The sequence below is a fragment of the Opisthocomus hoazin genome, chromosome 6 (assembly GCF_030867145.1).
Source record: "Opisthocomus hoazin isolate bOpiHoa1 chromosome 6, bOpiHoa1.hap1, whole genome shotgun sequence".
NCBI lineage: Eukaryota > Metazoa > Chordata > Aves > Opisthocomiformes > Opisthocomidae > Opisthocomus > Opisthocomus hoazin.
The window spans coordinates 3,563,551-3,577,114 of NC_134419.1; the positions used below are offsets into that span (position 1 = coordinate 3,563,551).

Consider the following 13,564-nt stretch of genomic DNA (forward strand, 5'->3'; position numbering starts at 1 on the left):
CCCGTGAAGGTTGAGGTTGTTTATGAACCGATCTGGCCAGGTGTCTGCCTCACCTGTCCCCAAAAGCTACTGGAGAATGGAGATTTCACACCCTCCCCAGGCAATTTCTGCTGCTGCCTAACAGTCAGAACATTTTCCCTTGTATCTGACCGAAATCTCCTGTGCTGCTTTTTCAGCCGGTTGCATCCTGTCGTGTTCCCTGTGGGTATGATGGTCACTTCATGACTTTGGTCTTCGCAGCAGTTCTTCAGATACCTGGGAGCGTTGTCATGACCTGTGGCCCCAGCCATTCCCTCAAAACTAAACACTGCTGGTTCAGCCTGCCCATCCCCACTGTTTGCCCGAGCTCCTGACTTTTTTGCTTCTCAGATGTGAATTTTAGTCGATCCCCATCCTTCCCAAAGTGCAGTATTCAGGCGTGGAGTTGGAGACACCATTCCATCTGAGCCGCTGCGAAGATTGCGTGTCTGCTGAAGCTAGGGATACCCATTTAGTTGAATCCGTTTTCAGAGGAGAGGTGTAACCTGAAGTTATCCTGATGTAAGGAGGTTTTTTTAAAAAAAAAGGACAGGTTACAACAAGGAAGGTATTTAACAGAAACCAGTCACTCCGTGTTGAACAAATAAAAACTTTTCAGTGCTTTTCTGTTTGTATGTTTTCTTCCCGCCTGAACTTCTTAGATTGTACAATCACTGTTAAACGTTTGGATGCATTTTTTGAAGTACCCTTCGGAACTCTTTCAAAATATGATGGCAGTTTAAAATATTATGTTTTTTGATGTCTAAAATAAGGCGTCAGTATCAAATTGCTTGTGTGGGTTTGCAGTTATGTTGAAGAGAAGATTGTTTGGCTAATGGAAAATGTCCAACCCTTCACTTCGACTCTCTCGAGTGTTTCCGTAGAGGTTTAAATAACAGCATTAATAAAGGTGTGAGCCCTCTCATTCTCACATGGAGATGCTCACTTGATGCCTCTGTGTCTTGCAGGAATCTTCTGTATGTCTACCCTCAGAGCCTTAACTTCGCCAACCGCCAAGGATCTGCTAGGAATATCACTGTGAAAGTCCAGTTCATGTATGGAGAGGACCCAAGCAACGCCATGCCGGTGAGGGAAGCGCTTCGTGCTCTGTGGGAACGCTGCAGGCTGATAAGGCAGAGGACACGCTGCAGTCGCAAAATCCCTGTGTTAAAGAAAACCTCACAAATAGATTTCAGAATAACCAGTTCAGAGGAGTGTATTATAGTATTTCAGAACAAAAAGTGCATTTGTCTAGAGTTTGCAAAGTAACAGTGTAGTAGCTAGTATTTTAACCTGAGATGTTTGCAGTGAACACCCTGTGTTTGGAATAGCACCTTTGCTTCCATGCCAAAAAAATTAAAGGTGATAGTTATACTTGTGTTCAGGGCCAGTGGTGATCAGCACCTGGTGAAGATCCAGGTGTGAGGTACCTTCCTCCAAGGCTGTGCTTGTACAGCCTGGGTGAAACTGCCCTTTTGTGTAGCGCAATTTGAGATACTGTGGTGAAAATCCCTGTAGAGATTAGTTGTTCTTATTTACTGAGTAATTTTCTCTGTTTTCCTTAGTTTACTTTATCTGAGTTCTGTTAGCCTGGTTCTCCTGATGTTCTTTCTTGGTTGCTTGCTTGCTTTCTTGCTCTGATTTCTTCTAAATTCATGATCTTCCTGATTTTTGATGTTCTGCAGGTGAGGAATAGCAGGGAAAGCCTTTCACTGGCTTTGCATAGGTGTGGTTCTATTCATCAGTTCTTCAGCCCTATCTGTGTGTGTGTCTAATGGGGGCTATGAAACCTGTGAAATCTTCAGTGGCTGAGTAAAACGTTGCGTATAAGTGAAGGGGCATCCAACAAGAGAAGTAACTGTGCACAGACTCGTGAATGGAGCTGTAAATGTCTCTGTGGGATTATGGAACAAATTCTTGGCACAGTTTTATAGTGGGATTTCTGTTGGTTTTTTTTTCCTTTTTTGCAGGTCATCTTTGGCAAATCTAGCTGTCCTGAATTTTCCAAAGAAGCATACACAGCTGTAGTGTATCACAACAGGTAAAACAGCTTATAAAAGGGCATGGCCCCATAGAGATAGTATGATTCCACTGAAAGGAAGTTCAACCAGTGTGAAAGCGGAGTAGCTCACTGATGACTCTGTCTCAGTGTTAATTATTTAACGATGACTATCTGGATAGCACTCACAACAAACAACTGCCGTGTCAGTTGATGCTGCCCTCAGAGTTTTCCGATGACTGGGAGCCGGAGTCTCTGTTTGCTCTGGTACAAATCAAGAGCATCGTGCCAGGGACTGCGATCCTGAGCACGTAGCCCAGCTCAGCAGGTGCTGTGAGTAGAAGCTTCGAGGTAGTAGTCATGGAGGTTTACGTTACAAACTCACGTTAGCGTGTGCTACATTATTTTGCTGGAGCTTTTCAGACTTCAGTTACAAATTGGAAGTATTTGGTCTTGAAAATTATTTCATTGCAGCTGGTGTAAGGAGTGCTGGATCTGGCCTGGACACGTTGGTAGCCTTTGTATCTGTACTGGGAAGAGATGCAGGGGGAGAGGATCTCCTGTCCTGCAGGCTGGGGGTTGTGGCGGTCTCCACCTGGAGACAGGAGCTCGTGCTCATGGGGAGCAGCGTGGTTCAGGGTGCCTGTGTGAGGCGGGCGCTGCCGCTTTCGTTTCTTGTGGACTGTAAGTGCATACTGGAAGTTTTTGCAGTTCTTGTGATCCAGAAGTGAAGCTTTAATCCCGTGGGATAGTCCATGTGCTTCCTTCCCTCCAGATACTTTAACTCAAAGGATTCGGTCTCGATCATAGCTGGTAAACCACACTGTTTGTGTTGATGACTCAGTTGAGGGTCTGTTCTCTGCACAGATCGCCTGATTTTCATGAGGAAATCAAGATTAAGCTGCCAGCCACTTTAACCGATCACCACCACCTGCTTTTTACTTTCTACCACGTCAGCTGCCAACAGAAACAAAACACTCCCCTGGAGACTCCAGTTGGATACACCGTGAGTGTCTTTCAGTCTTTGTGTTTTTCAGCACAGGATCTGTTCCTAATGTGTTATTCACTTAGCGTCACTGTCAACTCATATGCCACTGCAGAGTTTGAGAACTTGACAGTCAAGCCTGCAAAGTTCAAGAAAACCCTAAGAAGTGTGTGTTTTTGTTTTTTGTTTTGTTCATTCCTTCTCCTGAAAGTGGATACCGATGCTTCAAAATGGACGGTTAAAGACTGGTCAGTTCTGCCTACCTGTTTCACTGGAAAAACCACCGCAGGCTTACTCAGTGCTTTCTCCAGAGGTGAGTTGTTCTTCGTGCTGAAAATCGGCAGGAGAATACTTCTCTTCAAAAGTGAGAGAATTTAGGTGTGCATGTAAGTACGTGTGTGTGTGCACATGTGCATTTTTACCCCTTAGGTGAAGTTTAGACAGGTGCGTGTGTTTGTGTGTGGGCACATGTGCGTGGTCTGACAAGAAAATGGAAAGCAATGGGAACTGTAATTAGCAGTGCCAGAGCTCTGCTTTCTCTCACACCCTCACTCGTCTTCCTGTTAACCTGCAGGTTCCGCTCCCCGGAATGAAGTGGGTGGATAACCACAAAGGGGTTTTCAACGTAGAGGTCGTTGCGGTATCATCCCTCCATACTCAGGTAAATGCTAAGAGAAGTCATCATAATAAAAGGAGTTTGATAGTCTTTTGACAGTTGAAATGCTGTCAAAGTTAATGCTGTGATGAGTATAATAGTTGCTTGTAGTGAAATTGCGATCTCATTTTCAGTTCTGAGCCAGCAGACCTGTTATTCCACATTCTGCTGTGAGTATATTTTAGAAGTTCCGCTTAAAATATGAGCAGTTTGGCCTTTATTCACAGGGGGTGAATGGCCAACAGTGTTTTCAGACCTCAGACTGTTGTGTTTAGTACAACATACAGTCCAGGCATATGATGTTTTCTTGTTGTTCCTTTTCCCCTCTGCCTCTTCTGTTTCTCTGTGTATTTTTCGTCTGTCTGTCTTTGATCTGAAAAGATGGCGATCATTTTGACTAATCATTTCAGCTTGTGTTTTATTAATTCCCAGTATGTCACTTAGATGTTTGTTTGTGTATTTTAGTTGTGCTGTAAATAGTAACGTGATTTTAGTGCATTTTTGTCTGTTTTACTAAGAATACACGGTCTGTGGGTCCTCTGGTTTTGCCCTGATAGCTGCTGAACATTGGCTGATTGCAGTTGAATTAGACACATGGGCAGAGCTCTCCAAGATGTTGAGGTTCTGCTGATTTTGTGAGATTAAATGGTCAGACAGCAGAATGAGGGAGAGAATCCATCCATGAGGCACAAATCCATAGAAAGTGGAGTTGCTTTTGGAGCTTCTTGCTGATTATTGGTTTTTCTGCTTGTGTGTAGGACCCTTATCTTGACAAGTTCTTTGCGCTTGTCCATGCTCTGGATGAGCACATGTTCCCTGTGCGAATAGGAGACATGAGAATTATGGAAAACAACTTGGAAAATGAACTGAAGAGCAGCATTTCAGCTTTAAATTCCTCTCAACTGGAGCCGGTAGTGCGATTTCTTCATCTCCTGCTTGACAAACTGATTCTTCTGGTAGTAAGACCTCCTGTCATTGCAGGCCAAATAGGTATTCTATTTAAGTTTTATAGAGAATTACATAGCTGAAAGTTTGACACTTCCAATTTTATCATATTTATGTAGAAATAAAAAAGTCCATTTTTATGCTGTATTTTAGGGCCACTAATATACCATGTATCTTCAAAATAAAACGTGCTGGCATCCAGATCTGTGGTGATATACACAGGAGCAGTATTTAATACAAAGGTTTTCAAGAGTGACTAGTAATTTGGTGTCTGAGTGGAGACACCAGAAAGGGGCCTGACTTTCACGAGTTGGATGCTCAGCATTTTCTTAGCGCTGGAGCCTGTTAAGGTCTCTCTATACCACCATTCAGAAACTAAGAATTTTAACCTTACTAGTCACCTTGGAAAATCTTGAAGTAGGTAAGGTAAGAACATGCAAATGCTTGATGTTGCTGTAGCTGTTGTGGATCTGATACTGTCAGCACCAACAATCCCTCCTGTTAGGGGCTGTGCTCTGGCAGTACAAATAATCTCCAGTGGAAGTCAGGATTTGATCCTTAGTGTTTAAAATAGCAGTTGGATTTTTTCATAGGAAACTTGAGTTTGGACACGATGGAATATAGGTATCTAAGACTTCTTTAAAAGTAGCAATCGTTTATTTTAGAAAGGTTATCTTCTGGGGGAAATAATTTGCGTGAATTTTTATTTATATTTTAAAGCTCTGTAACTCTTTAAGCATTCTGTATTCGTTTAGTTTGTCTGTGTGGAGCATTGAGGACATGAGTGTCTAGTTTTTAAAAAAATAAGATTTACAGTCTCCAGCAGCTGTCTGCTTCATCCCTAATTTGCTTAGACTGTCTACCTGGGTCCATGTGTAGATTTCTGTGCTCATTGTTAGAAGAGACTTTTTTCCAAAACAGAGTGGAATTGTTCTTTCTGATACAGTTTATATTTTGTCTAAGGCTTAAATGGAGGTAATAATTCACTGAGAAAAGTATGGTAAATATCCAAAGGATATTATTTGTCAATTAGGCAAGGACTTGATCTTGTTACCATTGCAGTTGATGACCAAATTGGGCTGATTCCAGAAATCAGGGCTAAATTCATTAAATTTGTTATTAATAAAAGTGGAAGCTTATCACTGCAACACCTGTCTTCCTGTCAAGCTGTTCATTAGGCCTACTTCAAATACCAGGTTCGGTTTTTCATGAGAAATGCTTGCTATACTCTTAACAAGCTTCGTCATGTGTCCTTGAGAAGGTGGATGAATGCGGGTTTAGGATTTGCTCGTGGGTACTGCTGCAGTCTAAAACAAACTCCTCACCTCTTCCAGTTAACCTGGGCCAAGCATCTTTTGAAGCGATGGCATCAATCATAAACAGACTTCACAAGAACTTGGATGGCAACCAGGACCAGCACGGCAGAAACAGCCTTCTTGCTTCCTATATTTATTACGTTTTTCGCCTACCAAATACCTATCCCAACTCGCCATCACCAGGTAGCTCTTTTTTCATTTTATTTCGAGTCACAGTTTGTTAAAAGCAAGCAGAAATTGCTTGCTGGCAGGTGCTGGCGAGCTCCAGCTGCGTGGCTGGTTCCCTGCCAAGCCCTGTTATTAACTTTTTCTATGATCCAGTGTACCCATTTACTAGATGAACTTAATTACAGTTAGTCGTGACAGAGTTTTAACTATTTGATGATCTTAAAAAACAGTGTCACCACTGAAAGACCATGAGGCTAAATTATGGCAAAATACTGGTTTTTTAGTTTTGTTTTCTGTAGCAGGTTAGACAGATGTGGTGCATTCTTGGCCTGTCACGTTTCCCAGTCTCCTTCCCTAGTACTTTTGTACTTTTATCCAGTTCCAGCAAAAGCTGAAACACTGGCAAAGGACTGCGAAATACTTGAAAACACACGTCTGGGTACGGGAGGGAGATAAGTTAATTCCACCTCTGCTAAGAACAAGGGATATATCTGCACGGTGGAAGAGTCAGTGTGAATGACAGCCACAGAAACCCAGGCTTTGGGAGGACTGTTGTGCACAGCACTTGGTTCTTGCATGCAGTGGAAAACCTCTGAGAGGTGTTGGGAAGGTTGTGTACTTAAAACTGTGCCCAGTTCCTCGGCAGTTTTCCAGCCTGAGGTCTGGTTTTCCAGCCTGAGATCTGGAAAGTATTCCCTTAGCTAAAGACATACCTCCCGCCGGCTGCCTAAATCCACGGGGAGCTCCTGCTTCCCACAGATCAGTGGATAAAATAGCTTTCTAATCCCATCCCTTTCTCCCTGCTGCTTGCCGTGGAGAACCAGGCAGGGGAAGGCACAGGGAAGATTTCATCACGAGCCAGTCCCACTGGTTGTACGGAGGGTTTGCTGCACCAGGCCGGCGTGGCCAGCGTGAGGTCGTGGCTCTGGTTGATGGTCTAACAGGACGTTCTTCCATGCACCACCGCAGGTCCCGGTGGCTTGGGGGGATCGGTGCATTATGCCACCATGGCTCGATCTGCTGTCCGACCGGCGAGCCTTAACCTGAACCGCTCAAGGAGCCTCAGCAACAGCAACCCAGACATATCTGGGACGCCCACCTCGCCGGATGATGAAGTTCGCTCGATCATTGGCAGCAAGGTACGCGTGCACTGCTGAGGGCCTTACAGGAACTTCAGCATCTTTTATTTAATCTTTAAAGAAATAACAGGGAAGTTTTTGTGATTTTTTTTTTTCCTATGATAAGATGTCCTTACTAATGGCCCCTTCTCAGACTTTTTTCCGGCAGTTGCAAATAACGCTACTGAAACTCCACTCCTTGAAAATAGTTGCTGATCTCTCTGACTTGTTGGAAACCATCCTGGCGGTGTTACTTCCACAAGTGTGGTGGCTAGGGGCAAGAGCCCTTCTGGATTTGTCTCCCCAAGACTAGTAGGACAAGAATGGTTTTACTAACTCGCTTTTCACATGGCCAGCAGCCGTGTCCTCTGACCAGCTCTGTTATGTCTCCCCAAACCTTACATCCCCTACCTTGCCACCCCATGCTCCTTCTCTTATCTCCCAAATGAAAGCGCTCTCTTCTCTGCATTCATCACTAACGGCTGCTCAGATGCTTTCTCTACTACTTACGTCCAGAGCAGTTATCTTGCACGCAGCAGGAATATTCCTCGCCCCTGCGTGGGCCAGAGAGGATTTTGGATGGTGATTGAGCCGTGGTCTGGCCAGCTGAGCTGCAGTGTGAATTTCTGCAGGGCTAACTCTGTGCCCACACTGACCCCCCATGCCCAAAAGTGACTTCCCAGTGCGGGCACATCAGTGCAGAGCATCTGGCATGGTCTTGCTTTGGCTCTTAGGGGCTCCGTGTGTGCACCTCCTGCAGAAGGGCCTGTCCCTCTCTGGTGGCTTCCAGGTACGTAGGGCTGCTGCCGTCCCAGCTGGAGCACTGCAGGTTTGTGCCTAGAACAGGTGGGATGAGCCAGGGCAAATCTGCTGTGCTGGTCATTGCCTTCCCTGAGGGGGGTGCCTCAGCTTGTCTGGGGTTCTCTATTTCGGTCTTCAAACTGTGATAAGTAACGCCAAGATGGGACACTTTCCCAGCTGTGACCCTGCACTCTTCAGCACAGATGAATTCCTGAGCCCTTTCAGAGAGCTCTTACGTTCAGTCCTTTGGAAGATCAGGGAACAAGTTTTTTTGTAAAGCCACCAGCCTGACCAGACAGGCTTGACACTGGCTGGTCCTGGGTTTTACAAGAGCAAGAAAAACGTAGTTTCAGAAAGATGTTACCAATTTAAAATGAATAACAACATGAATTGCTGACCAAATAAGAGGCTGAAGAAGTGTAGAAGTATTAAAATATTTTAAAGACCACTTCAGTGTCTTGCTCATTAAACAACCCCGACCTTTTGTTTAATGCCATAGGCAGTAATGTGCATATGGAATTTACACAGGCTATCAGAATTTTATTTAACACGTGCTGGCTTTGTGAATAATGCCGCAATACAGAATGAAGTAAGATTTTTCTTCTAGAGATGTACTCCAGGCATTAAAGAAAAAACGATTCTGTGAATACTTGTTAAGGGAGAAGTTTCCTTTAGGGTAGTCTGAGCATCAGAAATTAAGCTCAGTCTGACTATACAGAATTTCGGTTGAATATAGTTATTTCTGCCTGTTAATATCAACAGACAAAAATAAGACACTTCTTGAGATGCTGAAATGGATAAAAGGGTGCAAAAATTCCTATTCTGTTTCTCCAAGTGATGGCTTAAGCACGTATACGCAGATAGGGAACCTGCTCTTCGAATTGGAATCTATTACGGGAGGCTTTCTGCTTTAAAAAAATCAAATTGTGTTTTGCTGTTTGATGGGAGTCCTGTCTTGTATAGTTTTTTTATTGTAATGTAAGATATTTGATAGGTTTGGTAAATATGCTTGAAGTCTCCCCTATATCAGCTTCTTAATTCTGAAAATTCCCATAGTCATCCCTTTTACAGGATTTAGAAGATTTCTGTGTGTTTGCGTAAGAGAGGAGGTTTTAGTCTGCACTTATTTTGCCTTCATTTGTGAATCGAGGCCATGTAAATTTTATTCCCTGCTAAAGCAAATTTATTAAGTGTATAAAAAGACCTATGATGAGATTTTACGCACGCTGTAAGTGTTCCTGAAATGTGGAGATGTGCTGGGAAGCAACAGAAAAGATTGTGGAGTTTCATTGCTCTGACAGTGGGTTTTCACCAACGAGTGTTAAGTTCCTGCACGGATCCCAGAGGCAGAAAAGCATTTCATAGCAGTTTTGTGAACTTCCGAGTGACTCTGCCAAGCAAGAAGCAGCTCATGTGCTCTTTTATTTTCCAGCGAGGGAAGAATCTTTATCTTTTCAGATTTTTAGAAAATGACTTCTGCTTCTGCCGGCACAGTATGTGTTTAGCAGAGTGACATGATTAGAAAGCTTGTGAGCAGAAATGCGAGTGTGATAAAGGCATTTTCAAAATTAGACCTGGTTTTACAAAGCATGAGCTTTGTTCAGCATTCTGCAAAGTCCTTTCGACTTTAATTCACTGTGAGCAAGATAAAGCATGTTTATGGATCTCAGCAGGGCAGAGAGCTTTGATTTATTTCTTCCAAAAAGTAATTGAGATTAAAACACTCTCCTTATGTGTGTTCAGTATATTTTTATTGGATGTCTTAAGCAAAATTACAGCATTGCTGTCCTCTGCATAGAGGATAGCTCGGTGGATTAATGGTTTGAATCCCAGGTTACAGCTCTCATGCTGGGTTCAACCTTGAGGTGGATTTTTCTTTGCTGAGAGAAATAGATGGTTGGGCTTGGTGGGCTGATGATAATCTCTGTGATGAACCGGGCTGCACCTTTGCTTCATGTATTGGGAAAAAGCCCTAAGCTGGCACAGAAACTAGGATGGACGCTCTCGCTCAGGTGAGGGTCCAAACCCATGTGCCTCCATTAGAGCTCGTTCCTGGGACCCACCTGGGAAAGCCCAGTGCATCCCACTGAATGTTCCTGACTTGGGAGCAGCCTGGGTGCCAAACAGAAGTTTAAATTTTTCCTTTTCTTCTTTCTGAGTGTCTTGAGAGGAGAAGGGAGTAGAGAGAGGAGGGATCCACAGTAGTTTTGCCCATATGATCCGTTGCAGGAGTAGAATTTGGAGTACAAACTAGATTGAGCTTTTAAAAAGCAGGATGATTTTTTAAATATTTTGTTTGGCATGGCAGATTGGTTCCAGAAAAGGTATGTGCTCTTTCCTCCCTTTGCCACGCTGCCCAGAGAAAATACCCAAATGTCCATGTGAAATCCTGTTCGCAGCTTTACTCTGCCAGCGGCACTGGGTTTTTGTTCCATGAGTAGGAAACCCTGTGAGAGCTGACAATCAGTGTTTTCAAAGCTGCTCAGCATTTCTGAAAGAGTTGTAGAGCTTATAGACTGTGGGCTAACAAGCAGTCTACCCTAGAAGTGCTGGAAGCCTCTGAGAGCATCCTTTGTGGCCTCCACATCTGTGCACTGGTTTTCGCCTGTCACACTGTAAATCTGAGCTGGCTCCAGCTACTGAAATGAACGGGCTTAAACCCATCACGGGAGGAGTGGGATTTTTCAGGAGGAGGATGGCTTTTGAATGTCAGGCGTTACAGACGGGACAGGTTGGCCCAGAGCTGTTGGCGGTATTAACGTGGTGTGTGTGTGCGAGGAGATATGGAATGATCCTCTGGACATTGACACCTGCGAGTTCAGGCTGCTTGAACAGTGCTAACTGGTGATGTGTTTGCAGTGAACCCAGTTTGATTGCTTTTAAGGACTAAACTTTGACTACTGTATGGCATGCAACATGTAATATTTCTTTCCTTTCCCAACTGCTTTCTATTACATGCCCAGGGTTTAGACCGCTCCAATTCCTGGGTAAACACTGGTGGTCCAAAAGCAGCCCCATGGGGATCCAACCCCAGCCCAAGTGCAGAGTCAACACAGGTGGTGTCTTCGGTAGAGGTTTTTCTGGCTTTGTTTTCCCTGACGTTTCCCTGTAGAATATCTTCCTTTCAGTGCATACTCCAATTTTGGTGGTTTGGTGGTTTTTTTTTTATTATTATTTATTTATTCCTTGAAAACTTTGTGAGTTTTATTTTATGAATTAGCATCTTCTCACCCCCCCACCTCACCACACTGCATGAGAAACCTCAAAATGTGTGAACGTGTCCCCTTCTTTCATTTCGGTGGTTGCTGGTCTGTGAAATGTAAACGCTGTGACTGCTTTCCTTTTCTTTGCTTTTCTCTCTCTTTCTCTCTCTCATGCTAGTTTCAGCTTCAGGTGGAGCACGTTTCTAAGGGGGAACATTAATCACAGCTTCATAGTTTTGTCCCTGTTTGCCATTTCTTTTGATGTTGTGAACCGTTTTGCCATTTTCATCAAGCATTTAGTATTCATCGTCAAGTAATCCTTCATGACTGCTTGAGTGGAATATTGTTAAACCAAAATTGATTACCACATGTAAAATTCTCTCTTAAAACATGTGAATTTGAGTGACTCGCTAGGGCCAATTGTATCTGTTCTGTGTTGCAAAGTATGAAAACTTTACAGCAGCTCCAGTTGGAAAGACTGAATTTATTTAGCCCCTGTTGCCTGCTGCTTTCCACTGCATGATTGCCTTGAACGTACCTCTCAACTGCACCTCCTTTTGAGTTTATCAGTCTTCCAGAAATATTTAGTTGGAGTTCACTCGCACTCATGGCCAATGATTTCCATCAGAAACAGAACTTCAGTGGTTTTCTCGCTCCCGGTGCCAGCAGCAGCGCCGTCGCTGTGGGGTTCAGCCCCTCGTGCTTGGTCTCTGGTAGATTGAGAGGTATGGGCTGAAGTTACAAGGATGACTTCCTGGACATGTGCATGTTGGTATAATACAACGATGAAAAAGTTTCATGCTTTGCAGCATTAAGTGTTTTTGTGCGTAAGAACATGCCGTTACTGAAATAGCCTGTATGTCTGAAAACAAGAAAAAGTACTGTCATTTTGTTTAAACCAAATCTGTAAATGAATAAGAGTTTGAGAATGCATAAAAAGGTGTAAAAACAGTAAAAGCCTACCGTTGGAACAGTATTTTTGTAAACGTACATTGTCCTTGAGCTGCAAAACCCATCCACAGCAAACTTTAATGTCCTGTCATCATTCATTCATCTCCACTCCGTAGGCTACGGATCGAAGTTGTAATCGTATGTCTTCGCACACTGAGACGTCAAGTTTCTTACAAACATTAACAGGACGATTACCAACTAAAAAGGTAGATTTCAGTGAAGACAATTGATATGGTGGGGCAGGGAGGTCAAGTCATTCTGAAAACACGATACAACCTATTCTTTTATTTATAGCCTGATTTTTTTTTTCCGAGGTTATTAGGAACTGCTGTTGCTTAACACCTCTGAATATCCAGGCTGTGGTGAATATGAAGTATTCTGACAGAGTTGAATTGGGGAGAATAAAATGATCAGGAGTACCTTGTCTGATTTAATGTCCATACTGTTTGGAGCCAGCTTATTACTGGCTTTCAAAAAATATGGATAGCCCTGTCTAGACATGTAAATGATCGATTCTTGTGTGCAAAATGATAATGTGTTAGCTGGCTAGCATTGCAGATGCGTGCTGAACTCGGTTGTGTAGGTGTTAGTCCAAAGTGACTCCAGGAGGTGAGCGGGACTTACTTTGGAAGTGCACTCCCTTAGAGGAGTCGAGATCCTGCTGAGCAATGTCAGAAATGCAAAATGCCTGACTTCTGGTGTGATGAAAATGTGGTCACTGACAGCGTCCCGTCTGTGGGTCGGTCCTCCTGAGGAAAGGAACCAAAAAGCTCTTTATTAGCCCCACGTTTCTTTCTTACTGTTTTAAGTCCTCTCTCACAGTAAATACACATCTTTGTACAAAACGCTTTATATGTCCACTTTTTACTCCTTTTTCTTGCAAAAATCAGACCAGGCAGAAAGGTAGACTTTTAAACTAAACTAATTTGAGCACCAAACTTTTTTTTTTATTTTGGGGTGGGTGGAAAATTCTTTTGACACTTGAAATTCCAATTTGGAGCAAGATGCTGTGACACGTTTCTCACATCACGTATCATCACATCATCCTTCATTGTTAGTCGGGGATTTCTTTAAGGGGTGCCATCACCGCTGTCGTGTTCCCAGTTATTTATTTTGCTTAACCTCATTGTTTGCCATACTTTCCATGGACCGTGCCACCATTTCTCATGCGGACTGTTTTGTGAGCTGCTCTCGAGGCTCGGACTAACGCTGGGTTTGAATCTGTGTAGCTTTTTCACGAGGAGCTGGCCTTACAGTGGGTTGTGTGCAGCGGGAGCGTGCGGGAGGCAGCCCTGCAGCAGGCCTGGTTCTTCTTCGAGCTGATGGTGAGCAAACTGCAAACACCTTGCTTATTGTCTCACAGTTTGTAGTTTAAAACACCCATGGCAACAACTGCGAGTGTCTT

At 43.6% G+C, this 13,564-nt stretch overlaps 1 protein-coding gene across 10 annotated transcripts in view; it reads left to right on the forward strand.

The window, feature by feature from the left end:
- The window catches only part of DOCK7 (dedicator of cytokinesis 7), a 99,709-nt gene that overhangs the window by 64,574 nt on the left and 21,571 nt on the right, over positions 1 to 13,564 (forward strand). For 4 of the 10 annotated variants that reach the window (XM_075424319.1, XM_075424321.1, XM_075424320.1 and 1 more), the window contains exons 15-25: positions 987 to 1,104; positions 1,989 to 2,059; positions 2,885 to 3,023; positions 3,214 to 3,315; positions 3,577 to 3,663; positions 4,416 to 4,647; positions 5,937 to 6,101; positions 7,056 to 7,225; positions 10,969 to 11,061; positions 12,276 to 12,365; positions 13,389 to 13,484. In XM_075424319.1, coding sequence (XP_075280434.1) covers positions 987 to 1,104; positions 1,989 to 2,059; positions 2,885 to 3,023; positions 3,214 to 3,315; positions 3,577 to 3,663; positions 4,416 to 4,647; positions 5,937 to 6,101; positions 7,056 to 7,225; positions 10,969 to 11,061; positions 12,276 to 12,365; positions 13,389 to 13,484 — 1,363 coding nt within the window. Of the gene's footprint in view, positions 1 to 986; positions 1,105 to 1,988; positions 2,060 to 2,884; positions 3,024 to 3,213; positions 3,316 to 3,576; positions 3,664 to 4,415; positions 4,648 to 5,936; positions 6,102 to 7,055; positions 7,226 to 10,968; positions 11,074 to 12,275; positions 12,366 to 13,388; positions 13,485 to 13,564 lie in introns of all 10 variants that reach the window. The other 6 variants (XM_075424327.1, XM_075424329.1, XM_075424330.1 and 3 more) reach the window with 3 other exon arrangements.